General features: G+C 37.8%; 1 protein-coding gene across 3 annotated transcripts in view; it reads right to left on the bottom strand.

Moving 5' to 3' along the window:
* Window positions 1-513: 513 nt before the first annotated feature.
* Window positions 514-26,381, bottom strand: part of HS3ST5 (heparan sulfate-glucosamine 3-sulfotransferase 5) — a 253,367-nt gene continuing 227,499 nt past the window's right edge. For 2 of the 3 annotated variants that reach the window (XM_081039158.1, XM_081039160.1), the window contains 2 exons: window positions 6,124-6,262; window positions 520-2,622 (listed from right to left, as the gene is read on the bottom strand). In XM_081039158.1, the coding sequence (XP_080895284.1) occupies window positions 1,692-2,622; window positions 6,124-6,230 (1,038 nt within the window). In that variant the 5' untranslated portion in view covers window positions 6,231-6,262 and the 3' untranslated portion in view covers window positions 520-1,691. Of the gene's footprint in view, window positions 2,623-6,123; window positions 6,263-26,381 lie in introns of all 3 variants that reach the window. The other variant, XM_081039159.1, reaches the window with a different exon arrangement.

Raw genomic sequence — 26,381 nt, 5'->3', positions numbered from 1 at the left:
TTGAGAAGCAATACAAACCGACATTGGAGGGGAAAGGGCTTTTTACTTGTAAAAAAGTTCACCATCAAATCACTGGACAGGATAAACAACTCATGGAGAAAATCAACACTTATTATAATCAAAAGGGAATCCGTTGTAATTTGCTGATTTCTCTAGCCATGCTGAATGTGATACTGAACTAAAGTCTCTCAAACATCTTCCACTGGATAGGCAACCATGATTGGGAAAAATCCATCTTTCTTCCTTTGTTTTTTTTCGATACCTCTTTCCATGGTTTTCTGAATTATGTTTAAGAATACTATAGTGTATCTGATGTTAGCAAGCACCCAATTTAGCATTAATGTCTCTGGATGGAAATATGAGCCATATGTTTATGTTAGTAATAACAACGCTATTCAATTTGGTCATTTCTGAGCAGATTGATAATATTTTCATCTCAAAGATGGAGTTCTGAGAGTTTGCATTCAATTTTGAAGCATCAGCAACTTTCAGTACAGAGGCCACACAAGTTTTCTAATCTTATTTTATTCAGTTTCTCTACTGGTCTGACTCTGATTAGAGGTTGAAATAAAATTGAGATTCTTCTATGCCTTGATTATATTAAAGTATTTCTTGTCTCTCTTCTGGCACAGCAGCAACTACAAGTAAATTAATTGTCATAGAGTTGTAGCAGAGCAGCGCTCGTGTTCTTTGAGGTGGCTATTATACTAGATTTCCAGATGGTTGAGTTTTATTTTTTTAATATACTCAGCCTCACTTCATAAATACATTTTCACAAGGGTACAAAAATCCAATGGAGAAGTGCATGTTTCCAGGTGTGCTCATATGCACATAAACAACTTCAATTTGGGGATCCAGCAGGGGACACATAAAACAAAATAAGTAAAAAAAAAAAAAAAAAAAAGGTGCACATAGAGTAATTTTAATCCATTCCATTTTTAAATACCACAATAAATTTAATTCTCACAATAAATTAAATAGCCATATTCAGTTTACAAAATAGAATTACTTAGTGTGAAACCAGTATTTACAATAATATACATATGTACATGACATTTCTCTTTGTTGACATAGAACATGGAAGTAAAAGGACGTGACTTTCCAATGTGTAATTGACATGCCACAAGTGACACCATGGTCTATACGAGAAAACAATAGTGCAAAATCACCACAGGAACTTTGGAACAATGTCAATTTTATGAGATAAGACATTCTTGTAAATCATAAGAAAACAGTGTTTTCTGTTTTCATGGCACCAATTCAGAATCTGAATTAAAGAGCCAGCTTTTCCCCAGAAAAGAATGCATAACTGAGTCCTCTGCTTCCTGAAGCTTCACAGCCATTGGTACATTTTCACACATTAATCTTTTGGCTTAAATCTATGAAAATGGCGGTGACAAATTCTGACTCAAAGGAAGACTCTTTGAAAATAGCTGACGTCACTTCCCCTAATACCACCACCTTTTCTTTTAGTAAATAGCTTAAAAGATGCAACTATGCAGACAGCAAATTGTTTTTTGTAAATTTTCAGTAGAAAAGGAACTGATCTTATATTTGGTCACACACTGAGTATGTACAAGTACACATGGAAAAACGACTTGTATAGTTGTGTCGAGGAAAAGTGCATATTTTAATCTAGAGGAGACACTGTGTGTCTCCAGGCACAACACATAGTGTTGTATGACATTATTTTAGGGCCAGTTCAATGTCCTCCCAGTGATCTGGTAAAATTTTTGATTAAAAGGGTGAAAGAATTTGCGCAATTTGGTAATGACAGAGGGGTCCACCTCTGGATGAATGCGCCCCTTGCTGCCAGCCAGGCACTTATTAAAGATAATGTTAAATCTCAAGCAGTAAAACCCTCTGGTAGCATTGAAATATAAATTGTATTGACTTATTCTTGGGGGAAGATTTAGGAACTTCTCCACGAGCTGAAGTTCTGGCAGAGGTTCCGTGATGAGGCGATCTCCATCGACAATGTGAAATTGCTCAATTGGAAAGTATTTCAACCATCTTTCCAGATGTTTGGTGTAGATGCTGGTCCTTACCGCTTTGTATTTTGTGTTCACTTCACAGGTATTAGGGTCAATTGCCAGCTTCTCAAACTTGTAATAAGTTTTATTCTTCCTCTCCTTCCCCTCTAGCACCTGAGTATAATCAGAAATAGCTCTTGTGGTTGGCTCCCTGACAATGATCAACAACTTGATGGATGAGTTCATTTTGTAAATCCTTTCCGGAACCTCCTCTGTGATAAAATATGCTGGGCTCTTTTCAATTGTGATTTGCTGAGGGTAGGAAAAAGGCATCTTTTTCCGATACCACTCAATCCCCTTGGCATAATTCTCATCATTGTCAAAAAAGTGGATTTCTTGAGAGGCTTTGACCACTGCTGGATGGAGATTCAGCATCTCAAGCAGGGCCCTCGTACCTCCTTTCCTCACCCCAATGATAATGGCCTTGGGGAGCTGTTGGACCAGGTCATGAAGGCGAACCTGCTCCTTGGAAGCATTGCCCTTCCGGAACTCGTGCAGCAGGCCACGCTTAAACTGCAGGGCACGGAGAGGGAATTCAGCCTGCCCACGGGCTCCGAATCGGCCTTCAATGGGGCAAATGGGTTGTAGCCTGCAAGTAACAGAGAGACGCTTTAAGAAGCTCATTGCAACTAACTTCTCATTTTTCATGATTCTCTAGTCAGAGTAGGACTAAATGCATAAATAAAACCACTGTTTCCCAGCCTGATGCAATCCATAATGAACATATGTTTGAGAAATTTATTTTAAGCAACACTGTATTAAATGGAGCACATATAATTGATGGGATTTTTTTTATTAGTGTTCCTTAAAATTTTTATTCACCAGGCACTTAATTGACTACGGCGTGTACTTATGTTCACAGTACAGGACAGACAAGTGACACCAGTCATACTAATAGCCTTTTAATAGCTCACCAGCTAATATCATTTAGAAAACGTGAAACGTGGAAGATTATAATCTTTAGCTGGGAGACTGAGGCCAGCCTTTTGGGTTTCAAATAGTATTTTTTTGCAGTTCAGCAGCACTCATATAATATGAAAAGAGGTCCCAGTCACTGCCCTTGGATATTTGCATCACCAACCGAAGAAACCCCAAAATTGGCACTTGCTAAGCTTTTCATTTTATGAGAATTTCTGCTGTTGGCCTTAGGGACAGCTAGATGAGTACTATATTTCTTTTGCCTCTCTTTTTCTTTCTATCTAAAGAGGTCGCGGTCATGTTTTTACTTGGCTGAATGTAGGAACAAACCCAATGCCATCAGCAAGTGCTGTATATCACCTGCCACACTTGGGACCAGAAATCAACAAGACCTTGACAGGGCCAGGATCCTCAGGTCCTCATTGCCAAGTTCATTTAAATCAGTGACTCAAGCTCAAGAATGAAGGGATGCAATAGATGGAGCCAGAAAGGAGGATTTCCACATCAACATTGCCTTAAATAATGCTTTTCTCAGAGAGAAAGGTGTAGTGACAATCACAATGATATTTGCCTAGAGTGACTATTTAATTTCTCATGGCCAATATATATGGTTAATAAATGGAGTATACCTTTTGGGTGTAGTCTGGAATTGAACTCAAATTCATTATAATTTTTCTAAGTTTATCTGATAAGACATTTTAGCCATCTTGGTAAAGGGTGTAATGTTAGTAAAATGGCTATTAAACTAATTCCTTCCAGTTATCCTAATAATTTGGAGTCTATGTCTCCCTTGCTATGGCAACGAGGCTCTCTCTTGCTTTTCCCAAGAGACTGTATTGTACCTTTTTTATCTTTTGTAATGTTTATAATTAAAGGGAGAAGAGAAAAACCTCAGGTCATGCCAATGCATTCTGCAGAACTGAGGAGAAAGGGCTTAGCCTGTGCTCTGTTTTAAACAGCTATCTATCCTAATGCTTAAGGAACAATATGAACATATTTTACTTTTTTGTGGGGCTTGTCTTTTATGATTTTAAAAACAATTCATGTTCATTGTAGAAAACATGAAAATATGGAATACTATTAAAAAACAGGGTATATCACAGTTACTGTTTTAGAGAAACATGAATTTTGTTTTTATAAATTTGTTAACGGGATTAATGTTAGAGCTATAAATGGAAGATATAAAAGTAGAACACATACAAAGATATTTTTAATTGTGACATTGATTGAGATATCATAAATTCATTGAGAGCTATCTTTGGGTTCTGTTTGAAAATTAAGCACTAATTCTCTAAGCCTTCCCTTGAATGTAATGGATGGACTTCTTTCCTATGCTTGCAAAATGATGTTAGTGTCAACCTTGAGAGAATTGAGAAAATAGTCCATTAACTCCTTTCCTGTAGGACTTAATTCTCTTGAGGAACCCTGGCTGAGAGAGGCGGCAACAGACAATCTCTGCTCTTTTGAGCTAGAAAGGAATTTCCCTACCTCTAGGAAGGGCCATTTTCCTTCTTTTCTTCCTTCCTCTTTCTACCTTCTACCTTAGGAGCTCATATCCTGCAGAGCAATTGTTTTTGGGACTCCTTCACTCAAAACAGGAGAAAATATCATCTTACTCCCACTTCCTGAAGAAGTGGGATTCTGCTCATGGACCTCAGACCAAAACACATGGACTCTTAGGATTGAAAAGGACAGTAGAAGTAACTGAGCTCAGCCTCCTACCCAGAGAGTGGGGTCTTCAGTTACTAAATAGGCCAAAGTAGGAATGTGTCAATTTCAGACATAATCTGCTCAAACTCTCAACTGACAACTTTTGAGAAAGCCTACCAAGCAATCCAATTCCTTCTAAAAGTTATCCCATTAGAGACTATAGATCAGGTTAAAAATGAAAAGAATCATCAACTAAATAACGAATGCATTAATGATTATTAGATCAATAACTCAATAAAAAGCAAATACAATAATTGGAAGCTAACTAAAGACATTGCGGAGAACTTGATAGAAAAGTATTTTTTGTGGACACAGGACAATGATACCACCTCAAGGCTTTTCACTAATCACTGAGCACTACTTTTTGGGAACTGCTTGAAGTCCTTGATAAGCTCTGGATTATACCATTTCCCTTTGTTAGCAACTAGTGAGTAGAAAGTTTACTCAGGAATTTTAAATTGAAAAACATCCAAAAGGGTTCACTTTATTTGTCAAAATTGACCTCGCTGAAGGAAAATAAAGACCACGGCTAAATTATTTGTTAACTATCCCAGGTATAAGTAAGATCTATACATTAGAAAAGGAAAGCTGTAAGAAAGTTATTTTCATTTTAAAGTGTGGTGTCATTTTCATGGAAGATTAAGAATTGAATTCCTGGAGAACATACTTTATAGTCTTTCCAGTGCAGCAGTTAATTTTAAAAGGCAAACAAGGAAGCTTCATGTTTCAGAAATTCACTTCTTTATCCTTAACAATCATACCGGATGTGGGACAGCACAGAGGTATTCAATGTGAAGCCAGATGACATCGCTGGGACTTGTGCAGGTCTAACACCTCTCTACTGTTTGCTTATTTAGAGCCAACACCTAGCTTTGTAAATTTCCTCTCCATGGATTTTCCGTTGCTTTCTGGGCAATTACTCTGAACAACAGCCTCCTGGTCTGGTACATTCAGATCCTGGAAACCAGAGCTAATTAGCATAGTTAAAACTCCCCAAGCCTGCAGCCATCATTCCAGGACAGTGTATTCCAAACTTGAGCTCCTGCACAGGCTTGAACATAATTCTAACTTTCCTGGTAGCACATTAATTGTTCACTCATAAATTTCAAAATGAAGATCCATAAATACATCATTACTATTTTGCTAGAGGTCAACAACCAGATGCACACAGTGAGCTCTATAAAATGATATTTTTACTGTACACGGCTTTATCCCTTCTCTGAAAACAAATGTCAATGCACACAGAATAAAAATGGATCTTGACGACAACCTTGGTTTGAGCAACTTGAATCTCTTTCTTTTAAAGATTCAATAAATCAAAATCAATACTGCAGAAAAGCATGCTTCTTGGGAATTTTGAAGGAGGAAAACAAAGGGATAGACTTAAAATTATGTCCTAAGGCAGTATCAGTGAAGAGACACTTAAAGTCACATGGGCATAAATATGTATTTAATCACCTACCTATCCAAGCTCCCAACTCTGGCGACTAGATACAGGAGACTCCCAACGGCAAGGCTTCCCAGCACCAGGAGCTTCTGTCTCAGCCACGCCTGCTGTTTGAATAGCATGGCCCTCCATCAACCTTCAGGACTTCTGCAGCCTGAGAGATGGGAATAGAAAGGGACTCGTCAGCAGTCGTCTCACGTAGGCTCTGTTGATGGTCACAAAGCCAAGGAGGGGTGGGAATACAGGTGATTAAGTGATGCCACATGAAGAACAGCCCTCGTACCAACCTTGACAATGGTCATGGTGTAAGGATATTTAGCAAAACTTTCTTTCCTTTTCCTGGCCCATGTTATAATATCAAATACTAAACCAGGGAGAAGATACTACCGTGTTTCCCCGAAAATAAGACTTAGTTGGACAATCAACTGTAATGCATCTTTTGGAGCAAAAATTAATATAAGACCCGGTATTATATTATATTATATTATATTATATTATATTATATTATATTATATTATATCATATTATATAGACCCAGTCTCATAGTAAAATACGACCCAGTCTTATATAAGACCTGGTCTTACAGTAAAATGAGACCAGGTCTTATATTAATTTTTGCTCCAAAAGACACATTAGAGCTGATGGTCCAGCTAAGTCTTATTTTTGGGGAAACACGGTAGCTACATAGACAGAACCTGCTAGGCAATTGTCAAATGAAATTAAAATGCATATATTCTGTAGGTATGGGTGTACATATATGTATATATCTATTGTTGTTGTTAATTGCTCAAAAATTACTGATGAAATGAGCAACGTGAGGTTTATCAGCAGGGTAACTAGTAAACTGAAGGCTCTGCTTCAGAATAACAGAAGGGATGTAGAAATTAAAATCCCAGTTCAATTGAGTTACCCTTTGGGGCACAATAAGGACATAGTTTACTTACATGTTTCTGTTTTGTTTTGTTTTAGATGTGAATGGAGGAAGGGGGTAAGATCAAAAGCTATTTCTTTACTTACTGAGGTTATCAGTGGGTAATTACCAGGACCTCCTGTTTGAGGACAGTAACTCTAAGTCCCCTGATGTTTCTCTTGAAATTCTCTGTCCATTTCCGAATTGGACTGACTGATTCTGAAAACATGCTCAGACTAGATGCACCTGCTATGTGACCCCTTCTGGCTCTCAATGAATTTAAACACATTTGGTGATTTGGGTCTTTCTCTTACATCATGACAGAAGCTTACCTACAAACTTTGTATAAGACTCACAACTGAAATAAGGCCAGCTGAGGAGTGTAAGTCTCTACTAGTGCTATTATTAAATTTTGGAGAAAAATGCAAGCTTCCAATCCTGCCTTTCTTATGAAAAATAAATCCAAACCCCCTTTCAAGATAAGATAATTTGCTTCTTATTGAAACTCAAAATAGAAACCCGAGAAAAGGGACTACAGCAATGGGTAATGGTTAGAAATTGTTTTGCTGTAATTATGTCTCTATATTTGCTATGTAAAGATTTTCTCCATGCAAAAGGGATATACTAGGATTGACTGATCTATTCATTTTCCTCAAAAGATTACTGAGCATGAATAGCGTTTCTGGCTATTCTACTAGGTTTATGGGGGACTCCAAAAAAAGATCCTGAAGGAGTTTTAGCATTTGTAAAACTAATGATGTGATTAGGGTATCCTGAAACATCCAAAGAATGCAACCTAATTTATGATAATGTGTGAAAAAATGTTGGGGAAAGAAAATAAAGGAAATGGTCAGGGATGTGAGCTCCATAGGAGTTCCTTTCTTTTTTTCTTTTTCTTTTCTTTTGTGTGGAATGTAGAGCATGGTACATGATTTAGTGAGGAGGCTGTAGGAGGGTATCCCAAAGGAGAGAGATAATAGCAGCATTCATCCAACACACAGCCATCAAATATTTATATGCCTGTGTACTTGATTCTGTACTGGGTACTGTGGGATAGCAGCCACCATAGCAGTCTATAGTCTAGTGCAGAAAACACATTAAACCAGTAAACAAAATTCACACATACTTACAAGTATGTGTAATAGCAATGCAAATTACAGGATGCAGTGAGAAAGAATAACAGGAGGAACCTATTTCAGTCCTTCCTGAAGAAGTGATACTTGGGCTGACATCTGGAACATGAAGAGCAAAGTGGGCAGGCATAGGGTAAAGTGGGTTTCAGGTAGAGAAATCAGCATTCACAAAAATACTGAGAAGGGAAAATGCTTGGCTACTTTGAGAAGTCAGGAGAGGCTGGAGTGGCTGGACACAAGGATTGAGGGGGAGAGAAAGAGCTAAGAGCAAAAGTAAAAAGGAGGCAGTAAGGCTCTTTGCAGGGTCTGGGGGAGTGTGTGGTTGACTTGGCATGGCTTGTCTTATGTGTAGGTGTAATGGGGAAGAAAAAAGGGAGAAAAATGAGGTGTACTGAAGCCTACTATGTGGCAAGGACATTGGCCAGGCGGTATTTCAGGAAATTCTCAGAAAAACCCTATGAAGCAGATATAGTTATCCATTTTAAGGACAGGTAAAGTGAAGCTCAGAAAATAATGTTCTCTACCTTGCCTGTGATCTCACAACTGGCAGGTAATGTGACAGCAAAGGCATGACTTATGTAGGGTGATTTCAGGGCTTTGCTGGGAGTCACTTTCCTACCTTCAAGTTGATGTCCGAAGTCCTGAAAGAGAGGCACATGCCTTTAGCACACGGTTCTCATCCCTGCTGAAACGCAAACACTGCAGCAAGATGCAGAACAGCATGGCAGAAGGAAAAGTGGGCCCCAGTCCCCTAGTCAAATTCTCCACTTAGTAGCTGTGTGATCTTGAGGTGGCCACTTAGATTCTCTGGGCCTTTCGTTCCCTACCTATAAAATGGAGATAATCTCTGACCTCCCCATTCACAGGGCTGTAGTGAGAATGAACAAAGGTTTCTACAAGTGACACTACTATACAAAAGTTTATTAATAATGCAGACTAACATATGGGATGTGTCATTTGTAAGTGTGAATGAATTTAATGTATATTCATGAACAGTATCAGAGAATGAAAGCTATCATGTGGTGGAAGAGGGCCAGCTACAAATGGGAGAAGTGGGAAAAGTAAAGATAAAATGTGCTTGCCCCACGGCCTTTATGAGGGTCACCAGCCTCGTACAGAGGAGCAACTTGGAGGGAGGCTGGGAAATTACCTGGCCTCCTTGGCTATTCAAACGCAGTACCCACACTCTTCTGCCCAGAATTATACTACACAATGCTTGTCCACTTTCACCAGCTCATAGGTTCATCTGCCTTTAGCTACAGTTCACCCTATAAGGTCTGGGCTATGTCCCAGTTCCTGTGGAAGACCTCTCCAGCTGATGCCCCAGCCCACCGTCATCTCCCTTCATTGAATTCTTGTTCTTGCAGGCAGAACCAGACAGGCATTCCATTGTTCATAAGTGTTAGATTTGTGGTAGCTACTGCCTTATTCTCTGTGTATCACTACCCCTCCTAGCAATGGGCTAAACCTATGAATTGACTTAGAAGAACGAGAAAGCTCACTGAAAGGCAGTGCGCCCAGACTCTGTCTGCTTTGCTTTATAAGCTAGTGGTTCTCCATGGTGAGCTTGCAGAGCCTTTAGAAAACACACACCTGATACCAACCTCAGGAATTCCAATTCAATGGGTCTGTATTAATTGCACATCTGTATTTTTACAGTGGAGTGAATGATACACAAAACTTAAAATAATTTTCTACTGTCTTTTTCTTTTTTAGTTACCACAGTCAGTGCACTTGCTCCTTAATTTCTTCTTGCCTTGTCCTGTCAAGACACTTAATGCCTCTCTTAATTCTTAACATTTGGGTATGTCTCCCTGCTCATTTCCTATATCCCATGCAGTCTGATTAATTTTCCTAATACAAGTTACTTTGTCCCTCATCTGCTTTTCGTTGTTCACTGGATCAAGTCCAATCTCTTCCTCTTGAAGGCCCAGGCCCTTCCTTCTGAGATCCCAGTTTGAGTGGTTAGTTTCATTTTCTCTTATTACTCATGAACATCGGTGTCTGTACCATTCAGGCTGGCCTCTTTACTGCTCTCCATCCCCCTTCACTCTCATCTCTATGCTTTAGTCAGCTCCCTCACTGGCCTTCAATCTTTCCTATGTCTCTTTCTTAGAGACTTCCAGATTCTATTAATATCTTCCTGGGGAGGGTGATCCTGGTAGATGTGGAATTTTGGGGAAAAAACTCTGACCACTTCCCATGGTGGGTAGTAAATGGCTGGGTACATTGTGTAGATAATTACAGGACCAAAGGCTAGTAGCTGGGCTTAGGGCTAACACTTGGGAGACATCTGCATGTAGGGGGTGAGTGAAGCTATAAAGTAACCTCGTGGCTGAACTCTGATCCAGGGTGGCAGGCAGGAAAAAGAAGGAGGGAAAAAAATCACTGAAGAGGTGAAGGCTGCTAAGGAAGTAGTTCAAGATATAGGAGAATGTAGCTAGCAAGCCTTCTACTGGAGTGCATATGTCATCTGGTAAACCTTGTATTTATTAAACCTGATTGAATATGAGGTCATTATTTTTCCTACTGCCACTGAGGATCTTTCATTCTGAAAGTCTCCAATACTCCATCTATAGACTTTCCATTTAAGATAAGCCCAGTTATTACCATGGAGGTTTTGCTCTGTAGAATACACTGCTACTGCCAGTTTGGCCTCTCTATGTCTCGGATGCTTTAAATACACCCACGGGGCCTCTCTTTGGGAGGCCTCGTTTCTCCAGCTTTTTGTGTGCAGGACTGGCTTAACTCGTTACATTGCCTCCTCTACTTATGTCAGGCCCATTACACCCTCCAAAGCATCCTCATGTCCGCTATGCCGCTCAGGGCAACTACGATTTTTATATGAGATCTCAGCTAACATGACTGAGTTGTCCATGGTGAAGTGCAAAGACTGGGAGTCAGAGACCCCGAGTCACATTTTGGTTTAATTTCTGTAATTGAAATTTTCTGAATTTTGGTATTCTCATCTGTAAAACAAAGATAAGATCTATCTCACAGGGTTGTTATGACATGAGCCTTAAGTCAGACTAGGGACAGAACTTTATGAACATTTGGGCACTTTTAAAAAAATTAAGCAAAATTAATATTTTCAGGAGGCTGATAAATTTGTTCTTACAATTCATTTTAAAGAGGAAAACAAAATAATTGTAGTTTTCATTAATCATATAATTGGATTATGAAAAATATAAGTCCATTTTCAATACAAATAACTTTTAATGGAAACTCCTGTTACACATTAGAATGCAAGATGGCACAATTACCAAAAACAAGAAGTTAACACTTATCTTGTTAAGCTGCAATCCTTGGAATTTTTGAGAAGTGAGGAAGACAAACCAATAGTTTCTAATGAGTTTCTCTAGGACACAGGAAATGAAATCTTATTCTGTTTTGTAATCAGTCTCAGATTACGTGCTAAGAGACAATATAGCAGCCCCTGAATAAACCTTGCTCAGGAAAAACCAGAGATACTCAGTTAATTTAATATTCAAGATTCCTCTTTGGTTTTCTACAACATCGTGAAGCACTCGAGTGTCTACTAGGATGAAGTCTTAAAAGCTGGGAATTGTTGCCTTCGGTCCAGGAAAATAAGCTAAGGAGAAGCCACACCATCCAATCCTTGTGGACACCACTGTAAAACCAGGAGGGTTAACTCTTAAACACGGGAAGGTTAACTATTCCTCTAACACCAAAGTGTCTTCCCTTTAGCTCTGCCAGCTTTAATGCATATCTTAATAATCTTTCTTTAGAGAAATCATACTGGCAATAGGCTATTTATATATGAAAGTTTTAAAAAAGTATATTATTTCTTTTTATTAAAAAAAAAGGTTACAGACCTACAATGACATTTAAGCCCTCCTTCAGCTCCAGTTTTTAATCTCTAAGTGATTTTCATTTTGTGTTCCAAGAACAGCATAATTATAGTTTTTCCAGATTACTAAAGCTTTAATAGACACGGTAACTTAGCTGAACAAAGCAGAGTGTCTAAATAACAGAGTATGTTGCCAGAAGCGACAAATTGTAAAGACATCTGGCTGTTTCTCCAAAGCAGCACTAAGCAAAGAAGAAAATGATTCCCAAGCTGAAACAAGAAATAAGGGAATTCAAAAATAATAATAATAAAGACACATTCGAATGCTGCTCAAAGATTTGTCGACATGGTTACCGCAAGCCCCTGGTACCAGTAAAAACAATAATAGAAACAATAGCAACAAAGTTCATTAAAAATGACTGAACTTTTATAGCAGAAGTATTGCAAGGAAATAATAACTGTCTTTTGAGTATTAGCTCATTTATCTGAGCAACAGCCTTATGAGGTGGACAGGAACTATGTTTATTGAGCACTACGCTCTCTGTTACTTTCTTCCACATTTATTATCTCGTGTAATACAACAGACCTGTAAAATATTATCCATTTTATTTTTTTCTGATGGAAACAAGAGCCAAGAGATGAGCAGATTATTTACCCAAGGGCATGTTTTTGGGAAATGCAGAAGGATGATTTAAATTCAGAATTATCTGAACCCAAAGAACATGGCCCCTTGATTGCAATGCCACTCATAGAGCTTTGGATGCTCACCTGGGAGACTCTTAATAAATACTTGTTTATTGATTGATGAGAGCAGACAAAACCACTTAACTCCAGCCAAATTACCTGCCATTGAACCTGGAAGTAGGGGAAGGGGAGGTGAAAAAAAGAGTAAAAAAGGAAAAATGTTTCCATGGAGGGGCAGGTAAAAGGGGCCATTTGGGTGGTTTGAACCTGATAAAAGGAAGGAAAAATATTAATAAGTAGTGGTAATAATAACAATAATAATAACAATAATGAACAGTAATGTTTTTTACAGAAAGATAATGCTTTTATAATTTACAAAGTGGTTTTTCACAGTCACCAGGCCATTTATAATTAAAATCAGCCAGAATAATAGGAAGCTCACTTGTTCTCCTGATAGTTCAAGAACTTTCTTTTTGATAGCTTTTGTAGTAGGTGATCCAAGTAACATTGGTTTTGAATGCCACTTGATTCAGATCTCCATAAGATCTTTGTTAAATCCATCAATCGCCTCTCATTGTAACCTCTGCTGTTCCCCTCACTATCTCCACGAATGGCTCTCCTTCTGCCCACTGCATCACACAACCCCAAAACCTTGGAGTCCTTCATCCTTGGTTCTATTCCTTCCCTAACATCCAATCAGCCAGTAAAATGCTATCTCCAAACTACTGTTAGAATCCATCCACCTATTTGTCTGCACTGTCATTTGTGACTGCCTTGGTTCACGTCACACTTTAAGAATGTTATGGGCCCCTAACTGGTCTCCCCACTATCAGTTTTGTCACTGCCTCAATTTATTCTCTATGCTGATGCCAGAGTGCTCTTTCCAAATGGAAATTTGATCATGTCGCCTTCAGGCTTAACATACTTTAATGGGTCCCTATCATTATTCACATGTTTTTAAAAGACCCTTTACTCCTTTCCAAAGCAGCTTCACACAACCCTCAATGGCTCTATGTACAAATTTCAGCACACAAGACAACTTGTGGTTCTTTTGAATAGGCCATACTCAGTTTTGCTTCAGGGCCAGAAGCATAACATTTCCATAGCCTGAAAAAAAAAAATATCTCTGTGCCTGATTGATCAGGTCTGGGACACCAATAAAGGTATCCCAATAGGATACTAATAGCCTTTCCCATAGCGCTGCTGTTAGGAGTCAATGAGCATGTCAAGTAATTAGAACAGTGCTTGCCTCATAGTAATATTCAATAAATGTTAGCCATGTCTAGGAATGCTTTCTTCTCCCCTCCTCCAGGCTTTGGTTTAATTCCTGTCTTTTAGGTTCCTTGGGAACGTCTTTCTTAAAGACTCAGGCTGGCTTCCATGATCCTTCCATGTGCCACCACAGCGTGCTTGATTTAATTCTCTTGAAACGGAACTGTAATAGCCTGTTTACTGTGTGTTTCTCTAGAATGTTAAGTTCTAGGAGATTAAGGACTGTGACTGTTCATCGTTGTATCACTGACATTTAGGGTCACAGATGCTCAGGAAATAACTTCTGAATAATCAAAACAGTTAGATAGAATAAACTTCGACTATCCTAATAGCTACGGCATCTGGATACCACCTCTCTTTAAGTAGGTAACAGTATCTTTGTATAGTACTTTACAGATTTGTGGAGCACAATATAATTGACTTCATTTTTCCCACCTTTTTATTTTGAAAAATTTGAATACATAATAAGTAATGATAATAATAATAACAATAATGAAAAGTAATATTTTTACAGAAAGATCGTGTATTTATAATTTACGCAGTGTTTTTAAAACTAAGTTACCTGCTATTTGACCTTGGGTAAAGCATTTAAAACTCCTTGCTCTTCTGTTTTTTCACCCAAGAAATACAGGGCTTTGAAACGGTTGAGTTCAGCAATTCCTCCCGGGTCTAACATTCTCTTATTCTAAGGGATTCCACCAGATTAGCACTAAATGAGTGTTCTTATATTGAGAGGTTCATGTATAAGGAAGTAAAGGCAACTGCAGTGGGTGGGAAATTAGTGCCCGAGGTAAATCTCAACTTTTAATTTCTTATTATCCCCTAGTTTTAGACAGTCTTGACCTCTTTCAGGACGGTTGCATCACATTGTACTCCCTATTGCTGTGAAAAACAATCCTCTCATTCTAAGACAGGAAATTTCCTTGAAAAGATACCGACACTTAAGAAAGAGTCTACTGATTAGCTTTCAATGTGCCCTGCTGTCAGAGAACCCAGAGGAATCACATTTTGAAAAAAATTAACCAAGGGCAGCTGAGGAAAATTATCATAAAGAATTCACTTTTCTTCTATTATAATGATCACATAAGAGAGCTGTAATGAGAAAGAAACAAATGAAGAGGGGCACAAGAACAAGGACATGGAAAGCAGTGTTCTGCACATGTCAAGTCGAATGCAAAGATAGGGGTGTAGATTAAGAGGAAAATGGACACCATTTGTTAGTAGAGTAAGCAGAAAATGTATCAGTCAGGGTGCTCATAATTGCTCTATCAAATCGCTAAGGAAGCTATTTAGCTCTTTGTTTCTTCGGTTAACCATGAAGGGTCAATGTTGGAACTGAAAAGGAAAAAAAAAGTTGATAAATTATACAAAACTACAGAGTTTATTACTGTTCTGTGCTTAGTGCTTCTCCTCCTGGGAATTACTGTAGGAGCAGCAATGAGCACATTCCAAATTTTCAAATGGGTTCTCGGTTTCTTCCCTCCATTCAGCTTTTGATATCATGCATACATAATTTATCACAGCTACCATTATTGCCTTAGCTTGAGTAGTCCTCTGGCACTCTGTATGCAGAAGAATACTCATTTTGCATTTGTAATGACCAAACTTAAAAAGAACCAGTTAATTCTGCTTCTGTTCAGGGGTCTCATTTAGTAGAGTGATGTCTTAAGGAAAAATATGGGAACTGAATTTTATTTTGACATGGAATCCCAATTACTCTTAATCTCAGCATCTCATTGGTACATGAAACTGTTTCTCCTAAAGTTTCTTTTTACTTCATTAAATAAATGTTGGGAGTTTAGTAAGTTTGTCCTGCTGGTAAGTTTCAGAAGCAGAATCTTCCACACTCTAATCCTGTTTATATAGAAAAGTGTGAGTTGGAGAGGTAATAATTATACAGGTAATTAAGTTACTATACTTGGTCCAAACAGATCATTCTGGCAAGTTAGGCTCATACACTTAAAGAGATCAAGTTAACTGGATAAGTTCTTCCCTCTGCCTTGTATAGTTGAAGTCAATTGTATAGTAATATTAGTTCTACTTCTCACACCCAGTAATAGTTGAATGTATTTATTTTCAAATCAAGTGTAGTAACTACCAAATAGAAAGTCAACTTTTTAGTCTTATTTCTTAACTCACAAATTTTGTTTTTGGTGAGGATCAAAGAAATGGTGTGTGTATGTGTGTGTGTGTGTGTGTGTGTGTGTGTGTATGAGAATTTTTCTTAATGCCATAAAGAGGCTAAAAGTACAATGATTTTTTTATCATTAATTTTCATCGGATTGTAGTTCTCATTGTCCTCTCTCTACAGTGTCTTTTTCTTCCCTTTGAATCTCTGTAACACTAAGCTAATATATTTCTTTTATAATGACTGAAGATGATGTTAATTTTTACATTAGACATTTTAAGGGAAGAATTAAACCATTAGCAGATCGATTACACAAAAATGTGAATGTATCGTGTTCAAATTACTAAGTTAGACTCTGAAAATTCAACAAGTTTAATATAAAATTTAAGCAAATATGTACAGGTACAACCTAAAAAACTTTAGAGTAAGTTTTCCTGTTATGCACTTAATCATCATAAAAACACAATTTTCACAGTACTACCATCAGTGTGGCACTTTATAGTTTTTAAAGCTCTAGTTTAAACACCATTTTACTTGATTTTTACAACAGAGATATGAAGGACACACTACCTGCTTTACTGTCCATTCAATAGACAAGGAAGCCAACATTCGTTCCAAATACCTAGATCCACCTAGCTAATGACCAGCAGAGTTCAAAATAGAATCTAGCTATATTGACCTTCGTGTGTGTGGGAAAATTCATCCTCTTTCTATGAAGATTTGGATTAATTTTAGTAAAAGGACTGGATGTTAATTATCAGTGCAAAACTAATCCTTGCATGCTATAGGTTTTGAAAGAGTGCTAAAGTAATTTTTGTTCAAGTATAGGACTTAAAAAAAATAAAAGAGGTATAAAGTAATTTGGAATGAACAATTGTTAATATTATTTTTCTCTCTCTGTCTGGTTGGATCATCAGTTCTTCACAGAAAAATATCCTGGAAGGATGAAAAGGGTTACAATAGATTCATCAAGGGTAGAAAAAGAAGATAAAATCCAGTCAATAATTCCTGAAAATAACAATCATTATGCTAATGATAAACTCAAAACATTAACTCCAATCACCTTCTCCCAACTAGTATGTATATATTTGGTCAGGATTTTCATTTTAGTCTGTTTTTCCAACCCCTTCTAAATTAAGCATTATTTTGTTATGACTGTTTTACACAATCCTTATTTGTTTGGAATTATCCATATTTATCAATATTGCCACTCACTATTCCTTTTTTATTGGTATCAGCTTTGAAATATAATCACATAGCATAAAATTCTCCCATTTGAAAGTGTACGATTCAATGGATTTTAGTATACTCAGAATTGTACAGTCATCACCGCACATTTTAGAACATTTCATCACCCTCAAAAGAAACACTATCCTCATTAGCAGTCATCCCCATGTCCCCATCTCTTCCTCCCCAATCCTAGGCAGCCACTAATCTTTCTGTCTCATTATTCCTTCTTGCATCTCAGCTCTTCCATTTTCCTTTTGCCACAAGTAGAATTTCCTCCCATTCAGCAAACAAAAGCTGTGATATTTCAAATCAAATGCAGAAGTATTTTCTTCAATTTCTTCTCCTTCCCAAAGGAAAAAATAGGTAGTGCTTGCTTTCTTTTACCTATTTTGTCTTTTAGGGTGATCTAATTACTGAAGGATTTGTTAGCTAATAAGACTAGTAGTGAATTAAAAATTAGCTTAAAAGAATAGATTACTAAAATCTTCTCTTCTGAAAATTAGTCTTATTTTTTAAAAATGCATTTTAATGCATTTAGTGTTCAGCAAAAGCCCTCTTAGGCCAGCACTCACCTCTCAAACATAAAGAACAGAGGAGCTGGCAAAGTAGAGTTAGCACCTAGGAATCAAACAACTTTACCAGGGGAATGTGCCTCGATGTAATAAAACCCTTATTTATTGAGTGGTGGTAAAGAACAACGAAGCTGGACACCAGGTAAGGGTAGTAAAGACAGATTTTATTCAGTAATATTACTACTGCAGCAGGGGAAAAAGACTTCAGTATGGACTGAGCTCAACTCTGATGTTGAGAGGTGACTGAGTATTTTAAAGAGAGAATGAGGGAGAAGGAACAAGTAAGACCTCTAGCAGTCAGGGAAGTGGAAAATTACAAAACCTGGGAAGGAGTTGGTCACTGTGATTAAGCCATCTGGCCTTTGTTAATTGCTCTTATCCGAAGGAAAAAACAAAAACAAATACGTCTTATATCTTCAGGACAGGAGGTAGCTTGCAAATTAGAGCAAGGCACCCATCTCAATGAGGTCCTTACTCTCCCAGAGGGACTGGGACTTAAGAGAGGAACAGCATCCTCCCTGGGGGTTCATATTCCAGGTCTTTAAGCAGACAGTTCTGGGTGGTAGGAGGTTTATATTTCAAAGGGGGCAGTGAAAGGCTTTGTAATTGTAAGTTTTCTAAAGTAACTCCTTTAAGAGGGAGTTTATGGAACTATGTCAGGTTTTGGCTGATAAACAGTAAATTCCTTTGGCAGCATCGAGCTGTCTCAGGCAGACATTTTAAGGGGGGTGGAGTCTTCCCAGGGACATGGTCTTATGTTGCTAGAAGCCATGCCAGACTTTAAGTTTCTAAGTTTGTGTAAAGAGCAACTTCTAGGAACTGATAGGAACCTCTGGCCAGCAGCCAAAAAGAATGTGGGGACCTCATTCCTACCACCACAAGGAACTAAATTCTGTCAACCACAAGAATAAACTTGGAAGCCAGTTCTTCCCCAGAGTCTCCATGTACAAGCTCAGACAAGCTGACAGCTTGATTTCGGCCTTGTGAGACTCTGCATAGAATCCAGTGAAGCCTACCTGGACTTCTGACCTACAGGACTGTGAGCTGATAAATGGGTGTCCTTTTTAAGTTGCCGTATTTCTCATCATTTGTTATGAAGCAACAGTGATTTTTTTTTCCCCTGAAGCTTTCTTCTCACAGAATACTGAGTGCCACACAGCAAAAGCTCACCTTCAATAAATACATTGTACCCCTAATAATGCGCAAACTTTGAACAGAGACGATAATGCAAGTGACTTTGCTATTGGCAAGAAAAGGTCAATTTAGTGAAATGTCGAATACTTTTCAGTGAAAAGGCAGATCCTTATAGCTGACACTAAGTCAGTACTCTGAGTTAGAATGTGCAAGCTATTGTCTTCATATTACTCTCTCAGAAACCGACCCCTCTGTGTCTTTTTCTCAAGCCAGAGCCATGTTCCCCAATGCTCACTTGTGGGCTCCAGAGAGGCTTCTCTTCCCAATAATGATCCAAGTCTCTGTAGCAAAGTGGAACACTGCATTTAGCTACGTATTGACCTTCCACCACCACCAATCTCTCCTTAATCACCTTTCCAGCTTCATTTCTTGTGGTATGTCCACAGAGATTCTAAATTTGGCAAATATTCATTTCCAAAACATGCCAGATAATTTCCTAATTTCCCTCATGGTCTTCCTTCCTCTCATGATGCCCTTTCTTCTCTTTCTACTCATAGAAATTGTAGTTACCCTTTAACATTCAGCGCAGATGTCACTTCCCCCAAAAATCTTTCCTAGATTCTTCCAGACAGAATTGTATATTCCCTCTTTAGTGTTTCCAGAACATTCAAGAATAGCTTGGCTTTCTGTTATGTAAGTGCCCACTTTCCCCACAAAATATAGTTACTGACATTAAGGACAACCATTTACACACAGACACACACACACACACACACACACACACACACACACACACACACCCTTACCCCAAAGCCTGGCACAGTTCATTAGAAGACATTTGTGAAATTGTGGTTCCTATCTAATGAGATAAGGAAGATAATCAAGTGAGGCAAAAAAAAAATAATTCTTCTTTTCCTTTAAGTATATTAGTTAGCATATTGCACATTGCTTTCTTCTTCAATTGGATTGTGTGGACCTGATATTTCTCCCAAACTTCTGTAATATGGGAGTCGACCACCACAGTCCATCCCAATCACTTCAAACTCGGATTATTTCATCAGGACCATCTCCCTGTCTTATGTTCATACTATTCTCACAAGCTGATATATCTTTACATACCCCAACCTCTTTCAACTGCCAAAAATTGCTTTTACTGAATCACTCTCTACCTCAAAACTCAGTGGTGTTTCTCCATAGCCTAGAGCTGCGCTGTCAGTATGGTAGTCTCTAGTCACTAGCCCTTAGCAGAAGTTCAGATGTGCTAAGTGTTAAATACCCACAGGTTCCAGACATAGTATGAAAAAAGAATATAAAATATTTCATTAATAATGTTTTCTATTGATTATATGCTGAGATGATATTGTACCCATATACTGAGTAAAAGGAAATATGTGACTAAAATTAATTTCACCTGTTTACCATTTTTAATGAGGACACTTAAGTTTTACATTTATGTATGTGGCTTGCATTATACATACTCTGTTTGACAGTGCTAGCCAAGGTAAAAGTCCCAGCGCCTAGATTTGGTATTATGATTCACATTTGGCCTCTATCTCCTTTAAAAACCTCATCTCTCATGTCTCACATGTGAAATGTCCATCATGGACAGTATATTTTCAGAAGCCCTGTTCTTATTCTTTTCCTCTGCCCATACTACTTCTCGTATGACCTTCTCTCCTTCCATTTTGCTCATCAAAATTCTATCCCTTTTCCCAGGCTCATGTTAGCTCCACTAGCTATACGATCTTCTCTGATCTTAGCAACTGAAAGGATTTTTTTTTTCTAAAGGAAAAATTCTGATATATAATTATTTGTGAATATAATTGGTCTCCTCTATTACATTATAAGCACTTAGAGAATAGGGACAATTTAATATACCTACATATAGCAGAGTGACTTCCCTCAGTGACTCTCAATGTGATGCATAGATGAATTCTATTTAGGAAATCGGTTATATACACGTATGTGTATATATGTATAGACATGTTTATGTATGTATATATCCATACTATAAACATGATTTCATAATTTAATCAGAGGGAGAGACCTGCAAGAAGATTCTCTGAATCTTTGGAGGAGCATAAAGAATGAAAATCTGCAGAGAAAAATAAAGACTGAGAACATTAGAACTGGAAGAGACTGAGAGGGCCTCTTTTCTATTTTCCTCTCACGGATTGAGTTCCGGCTGGAGAGGTTGAGTGACCCTTGCTAGGTGTAAGCCACGTGGGAGATATACTGCTCTATCTCCTGTGCTCCAGGCAGAACCTGGTGTTTCAGGGGTCAGAACACATTGGTCCCATGAGTGAATGAATGAATAAATGAACAATGCAAAGTAAGCACACCTAGTGAGCTGATACTAGGCTACAGATCTGATTCATAGAGAAGTGAGATTTCACTCTACCACTTAGTGAGGGGAAGGAAGCAATAGGGAGCTATGTTTAAAACATTCTTGTCAGCCAACTGTGAAATTAGCCACTCAACAGTTTTTGTGACAATGGCATCTAGGTATCTGTGGATTTGGAAGAGTACATTACACTTTTTCGTCCTGTTCAGATAACCTCTTCCAAGTTGCCTTTTGTCTGTGTAGAGAGTATGTACTTTCAGTAATTTTCAAAATAGCAGTGATGAATTTTCACTGGTTTCCCCCATTCTTTCTTGTCCTGTTCCCTTTTATTCATTTATTTGTTGCTTGATATTTTATAGAGAACTTCTCTCATGTATATTACATCATAAAATTCTCAAAGAAAATTTATTAGGTATTATTAGGACTCCCACTTTGAAATATGGAACTCAGAGAACTTAAATGATCAAACATCCCACAGCTAAGACGTGTCAGAGCTATATATGTCTTCTATATTATTTCCAAATATTATGATTGCTTCCATTATTTCCCATTATTACTTGTGAATAAGAACACATTTTCATTATAGCTGGGGCAAGAGGTATTATTCATGGCCATTAAACAGAGGGAAGCCATTGGGCAACTTCATGACCTTAGTCTCACTAGCTAACTTCTTATTCGGAATATTCTCTTCAAAACACAACTTTTGGGATTTAACATGTGTGGAAAGAAACTAACCTTTCTCGTAATATTTTTTTTATTCAATATTACAACAATTAAAATGATTGCTAATTTGGCTCCTTAAAATTTTATGTTAAGGGTACTTTTGCTACATTTCTGAAACTGCAATGATGAGGAGATAGTTATTGACAATTTTGGGGAACCCAACGCAGATAGAATTCTCTCACTGCTAAAAATTAGGAGACTTGTGAAAACTTCATGATTTTGAAATGTGAGGCTTAGGCTTTAATGATTTTTCTCTTTTTAAAAAGAAGGTTAAAAGAATACAGGCTATGATTTTAAACAGAATAGATAAGTAGGACAAAATTAATCAATACATCTTAGTTGAGGTTGTTTATACAAGAGAGCTATGCATCTTACACATTTTCCATCTGTGTAAGGCAATTTGCTTGTTATTTAGATGTGACTGACATAATTTGACAATCTGGTTTATTAGTATACTTTGTAACTAATTGTATGTAAAATGCCAACAATATTTTCCCCATCTATATCTTAGCAAGGGAACTTATTCTGAAGTGATAAATGAATGTCCCAGAAGTTCTCTCCTTTCTTTCCTCTGTTCCTCCTTCTCTCCCTTCTTTTCTTCCTTTGTGCTCTTATCTTGAACTTACTAATGAAAACAAAACTTAGAACATCAAATATTATGGGAAAACTTGTTGATCATGCATATTACCATGGGTTTACTATGTTCTACCTTTTTAATTTTAGAAAGCTTGAGTAAATGTCTACTACCCTCTTATTTTGCAGCCCTGCTTCCCCCATCCCCTTACTTCTCTTCTGGGTATGATGGACTGATTAAATAAGTGCCAATAAAATATAATGAAAATATGTTCCAAAATATGAAGACTTGTATTATGAAATCCTTAGTGTTAAAAATGAGTGTACCTTAATAGGAAGAACCTATTAAAAGAACAAGAAGTAAATGATAATGAAGTCGTTTTGCTAATTAACTTGGATGGGACTAACATTGCTGCAGCTGAAACTAGGCAGTAAAGTTGGCCTTCTTAGCAGAGTGCTGTTGAATCATAATCTCCTATTTCCCCAGTGTCCACATGTCTAGCTATTTCAGGAATGTCTGTATCAAGCTTTTATTACAAATGCTAATATTGAGTTATTTAGGGGGGAAAAGTGACACATGCTTTCCATGTGAGGACAAAAAGTATTACTTTCATTTCAGAGGGTAATTATAACATGACTTTCTATTTTAGTCCTTATTTATTTTCTAATTCTTCAGGGGCCGGGTAGTATTTAACAATGAAACAAGCAGTGCTCCAGTGTGTAATTAAGCTTTTCTTGTAGGATTAATAAGTCATGTCTCATTAGCCCCACTGAACTAGAGGTGTTAATTTTCACCTTGGCATTCTAATCTTGAAATAAGTTTGTGGATCAAGTATTGAAGTATGTTGAGCAAACAGTTTGAATAAAGCTACCCAATCTTCAGATGCCAGTCTCATCTTACTGATTCAAATGTATTTCCATATATAAATGCTTAGATGTGTCTTTTCAAAGGTACTAAGCAATGGTCTGGAATGACCATCGGAGGAAGCCACCATCTTGGCCTTCCCCAGCAAACAAAGTAGAAAAGGTCTTTGCATTTTCTCTGATTTACCTATTTCTGTTTATGATGGATTTTGTTGTGTTTCCACACTGGGAAATAAGCAATGAGGCCAGAGCTCAGCAGTCCTAGAGAACTCTTGTTAGTTTTCTGGTAAAAATGTGTAATAGGTTATGCTATCACATTTGCTAGCAACATTCTCTGAGAAGAGTGAGCTCAGTTTCACAATGACATGGCAGATGTCAAAACAATTCACTTCCAAACTCTTATTCAGTTAAAATCATCCTAGACATTTTTCTGTTTTCCAAAATGATAATGATTTAATAGGAAAAAAAAAAAAGGTCAGTGAAGAAGAAATTAAAAGCCAAGGGTCATCTCTTTGGTCCTCAATCACCCCTTTGTAAAACTGAGAGCTGGGCTAGGCAGTCTCTCAGGTCCTTCCATTTTTAAGATTCACAGTGCCATTAATTTAGTGGTATAATCTGTGCCTACCTCCAAGAAGCCAAGCTGTTATAGTTTGTTGTTATACCCTCAGTGTATCACATAATGCATGCTTAACAAGTACTAGTTCAATGAATGAATGAATGAATGAATGAATGAATGAATGAATGAAGTGGGGCCTTTTAATGCATTGTACTAACAAGTGCTGGCTGAGTCCCTATGATGAGCTCAGCAGTGGGACGCCTCTTCTCAAGGAGTTCATAATGTCATTGGGGAAATTAGCTTAAATAACCTGACACTTTACAAACCCCCAGAACACTCTGTGATTAGTGGTGCAATGTATGAGGCATACTCTACAGATCAGAAGAGCTTAGAGAAGGCCAGGCAGATCTCAAATACAATTTGGCAGATGGAAAAATGAAAATAACAATAAAGTGGTTAAAATCAATAAATATGTGTATACTTGCTAGATGTCAGGCACTTCATATTATATATATGTAATCATATTTAACCTTTATTACAACCATGAGACTGGTATGATTATCCACGTTTTACACATAAGTGAACTTGGAGAAGTTCAATAACTAATCTAGAAGGTCAAGCGGCTAACAAATGGTAGGAGAGAAACTTGAACCCAGGGCTGACTGGCCTTAAAATCCATGATCCTCCACAAGCACCTATTTACCTGGTGAAGGGAACCAAAATTTTGCCACCATGAAGCTGCCTTTTTGGGATATTGATTTTAAGTTGTTTATTAAGAAACAAGACTCAGAAAGAACCTTTGACCCTCCCCTTTCCCACTAAGATATTCAGATGGAAAGGTCTACTCTAGGAAGGGAATCTTAGGATGTTGTCTTAGCCTAATTTGAATAGAATATGATACATAGAGGGCTTCAAGCAGGGGCCTGTTAGCTAGATATCCCATGTGTCCCATTGTTTATGAGGTGCCCAGCAAGAACTTGCCTGCTGTGTAGGTTCTCCTCTTCCTCAACTACCTGTAAATCACCTACTCCCACTTCTGAAATCTAAGACCCCATTCCTTTCCTTTTCTTCTTTGTCCAAAATGTCATATGTACCCCATGTTGCACACTGTCATTGGAATTTTCACGCTTATGTGAATTCCCCATGTGTATATATTAAAAATTTGATTTTCTTCTGTTAATCTGTCTCTGTTAATTTATTATCCCAGCTAGAAGAACGTAGAAGGTGGAAGGAAAAGTATTCTTTTTATTTTTTTTTTATTTTTAAGCCACCACAGTGGGTAGGAAGTACACTGGGTCATGGGTAAACCAGGGTCTCAGGTAGAATACTGGCTCGCTTATCAAGCTGTACCTGGTGAATATGCATTTACCTACCTCTTTGCTTGCCCATCCTGCTAGAGTCTGGGTAAATCCTCGTACGTAACTTCATGCCTCTTGCCCTCTGGGATTTTGTTTTTTTGGATGTTTTCTGTCTGCCCCTCTCTGCTTACGGTATTTTGACCCTTGATATTTATATTTGGCCAGGCTAACAAACCTGGGTTGACTCTGGGGATTCGTTTTGACTTCTAGGGTGTGATAACATCATTGCTCTTTTTGCCTGCTTTCTTCCAACCTTCTGGCTCTTCCGTGCCCCCATCTTCTGTGTTCTGTTATGACTACATCTTTTCTTTTTCCTTTTCTAATATATACATCTGGCTTCCCCTCACTCTGTACCTGGGCTCCCCATCCTGCAGTGTCTGTCAGTGTGACTTAGGGCACGCATGATGACAGGGCATGGACAATCCAAGCGGAGGGTACAATACGAACACAGTTAAAGAAACAGAAACAGGATTGTCTTGTGTAGGGGCCAGGAGGGGACTATGTGGAGGGGGAAAGATGATTTGTACTAAAAAATAGGAGTAAAATTGAATGGAAAGTATTTTAGACGATAGACCTTCTAAAAAGTCAGACATGGGTGTATATAGATGGTAATGTAGGAAAAAGAGCAGCAACACAAATGAATGAAAAAAAAGTGCTTGTTAAAAGCAGTTTATGTAGAAGAAAAATTCAATTTTGAACAGCACTGACAGAGAGGAGAAGAAATATTAGAGTAAGAGCATCAAGCAGAGGGCTGATGCTGATTTATCCAGACACGAAGCGGTAACAGCTTGCCTAAGGGATAGAGTTGTATAAATGGAGAAAAAAAGGGGTGAGAAGAGCAGGTATTTTTGAAGAAACTGCCATTATGACTTGGAAGAAGAGTAGATATAATATATGACATTTTTAGATTGCCTCTAGTTTTTAAAAAATCTTGGTTTCTTTGGGAGAGGTCAAGAAGAGGTGCCCAAGGAAAAGCTTTAA

This window comes from Rhinolophus hipposideros, assembly GCF_964194185.1.
Source record: "Rhinolophus hipposideros genome assembly, chromosome: 3".
In the NCBI taxonomy this organism is placed as follows: domain Eukaryota; kingdom Metazoa; phylum Chordata; class Mammalia; order Chiroptera; family Rhinolophidae; genus Rhinolophus; species Rhinolophus hipposideros.
The sequence above is the reverse complement of the archived record's forward strand: the minus strand, read 5'-3'. Positions and strand labels throughout refer to the sequence as shown.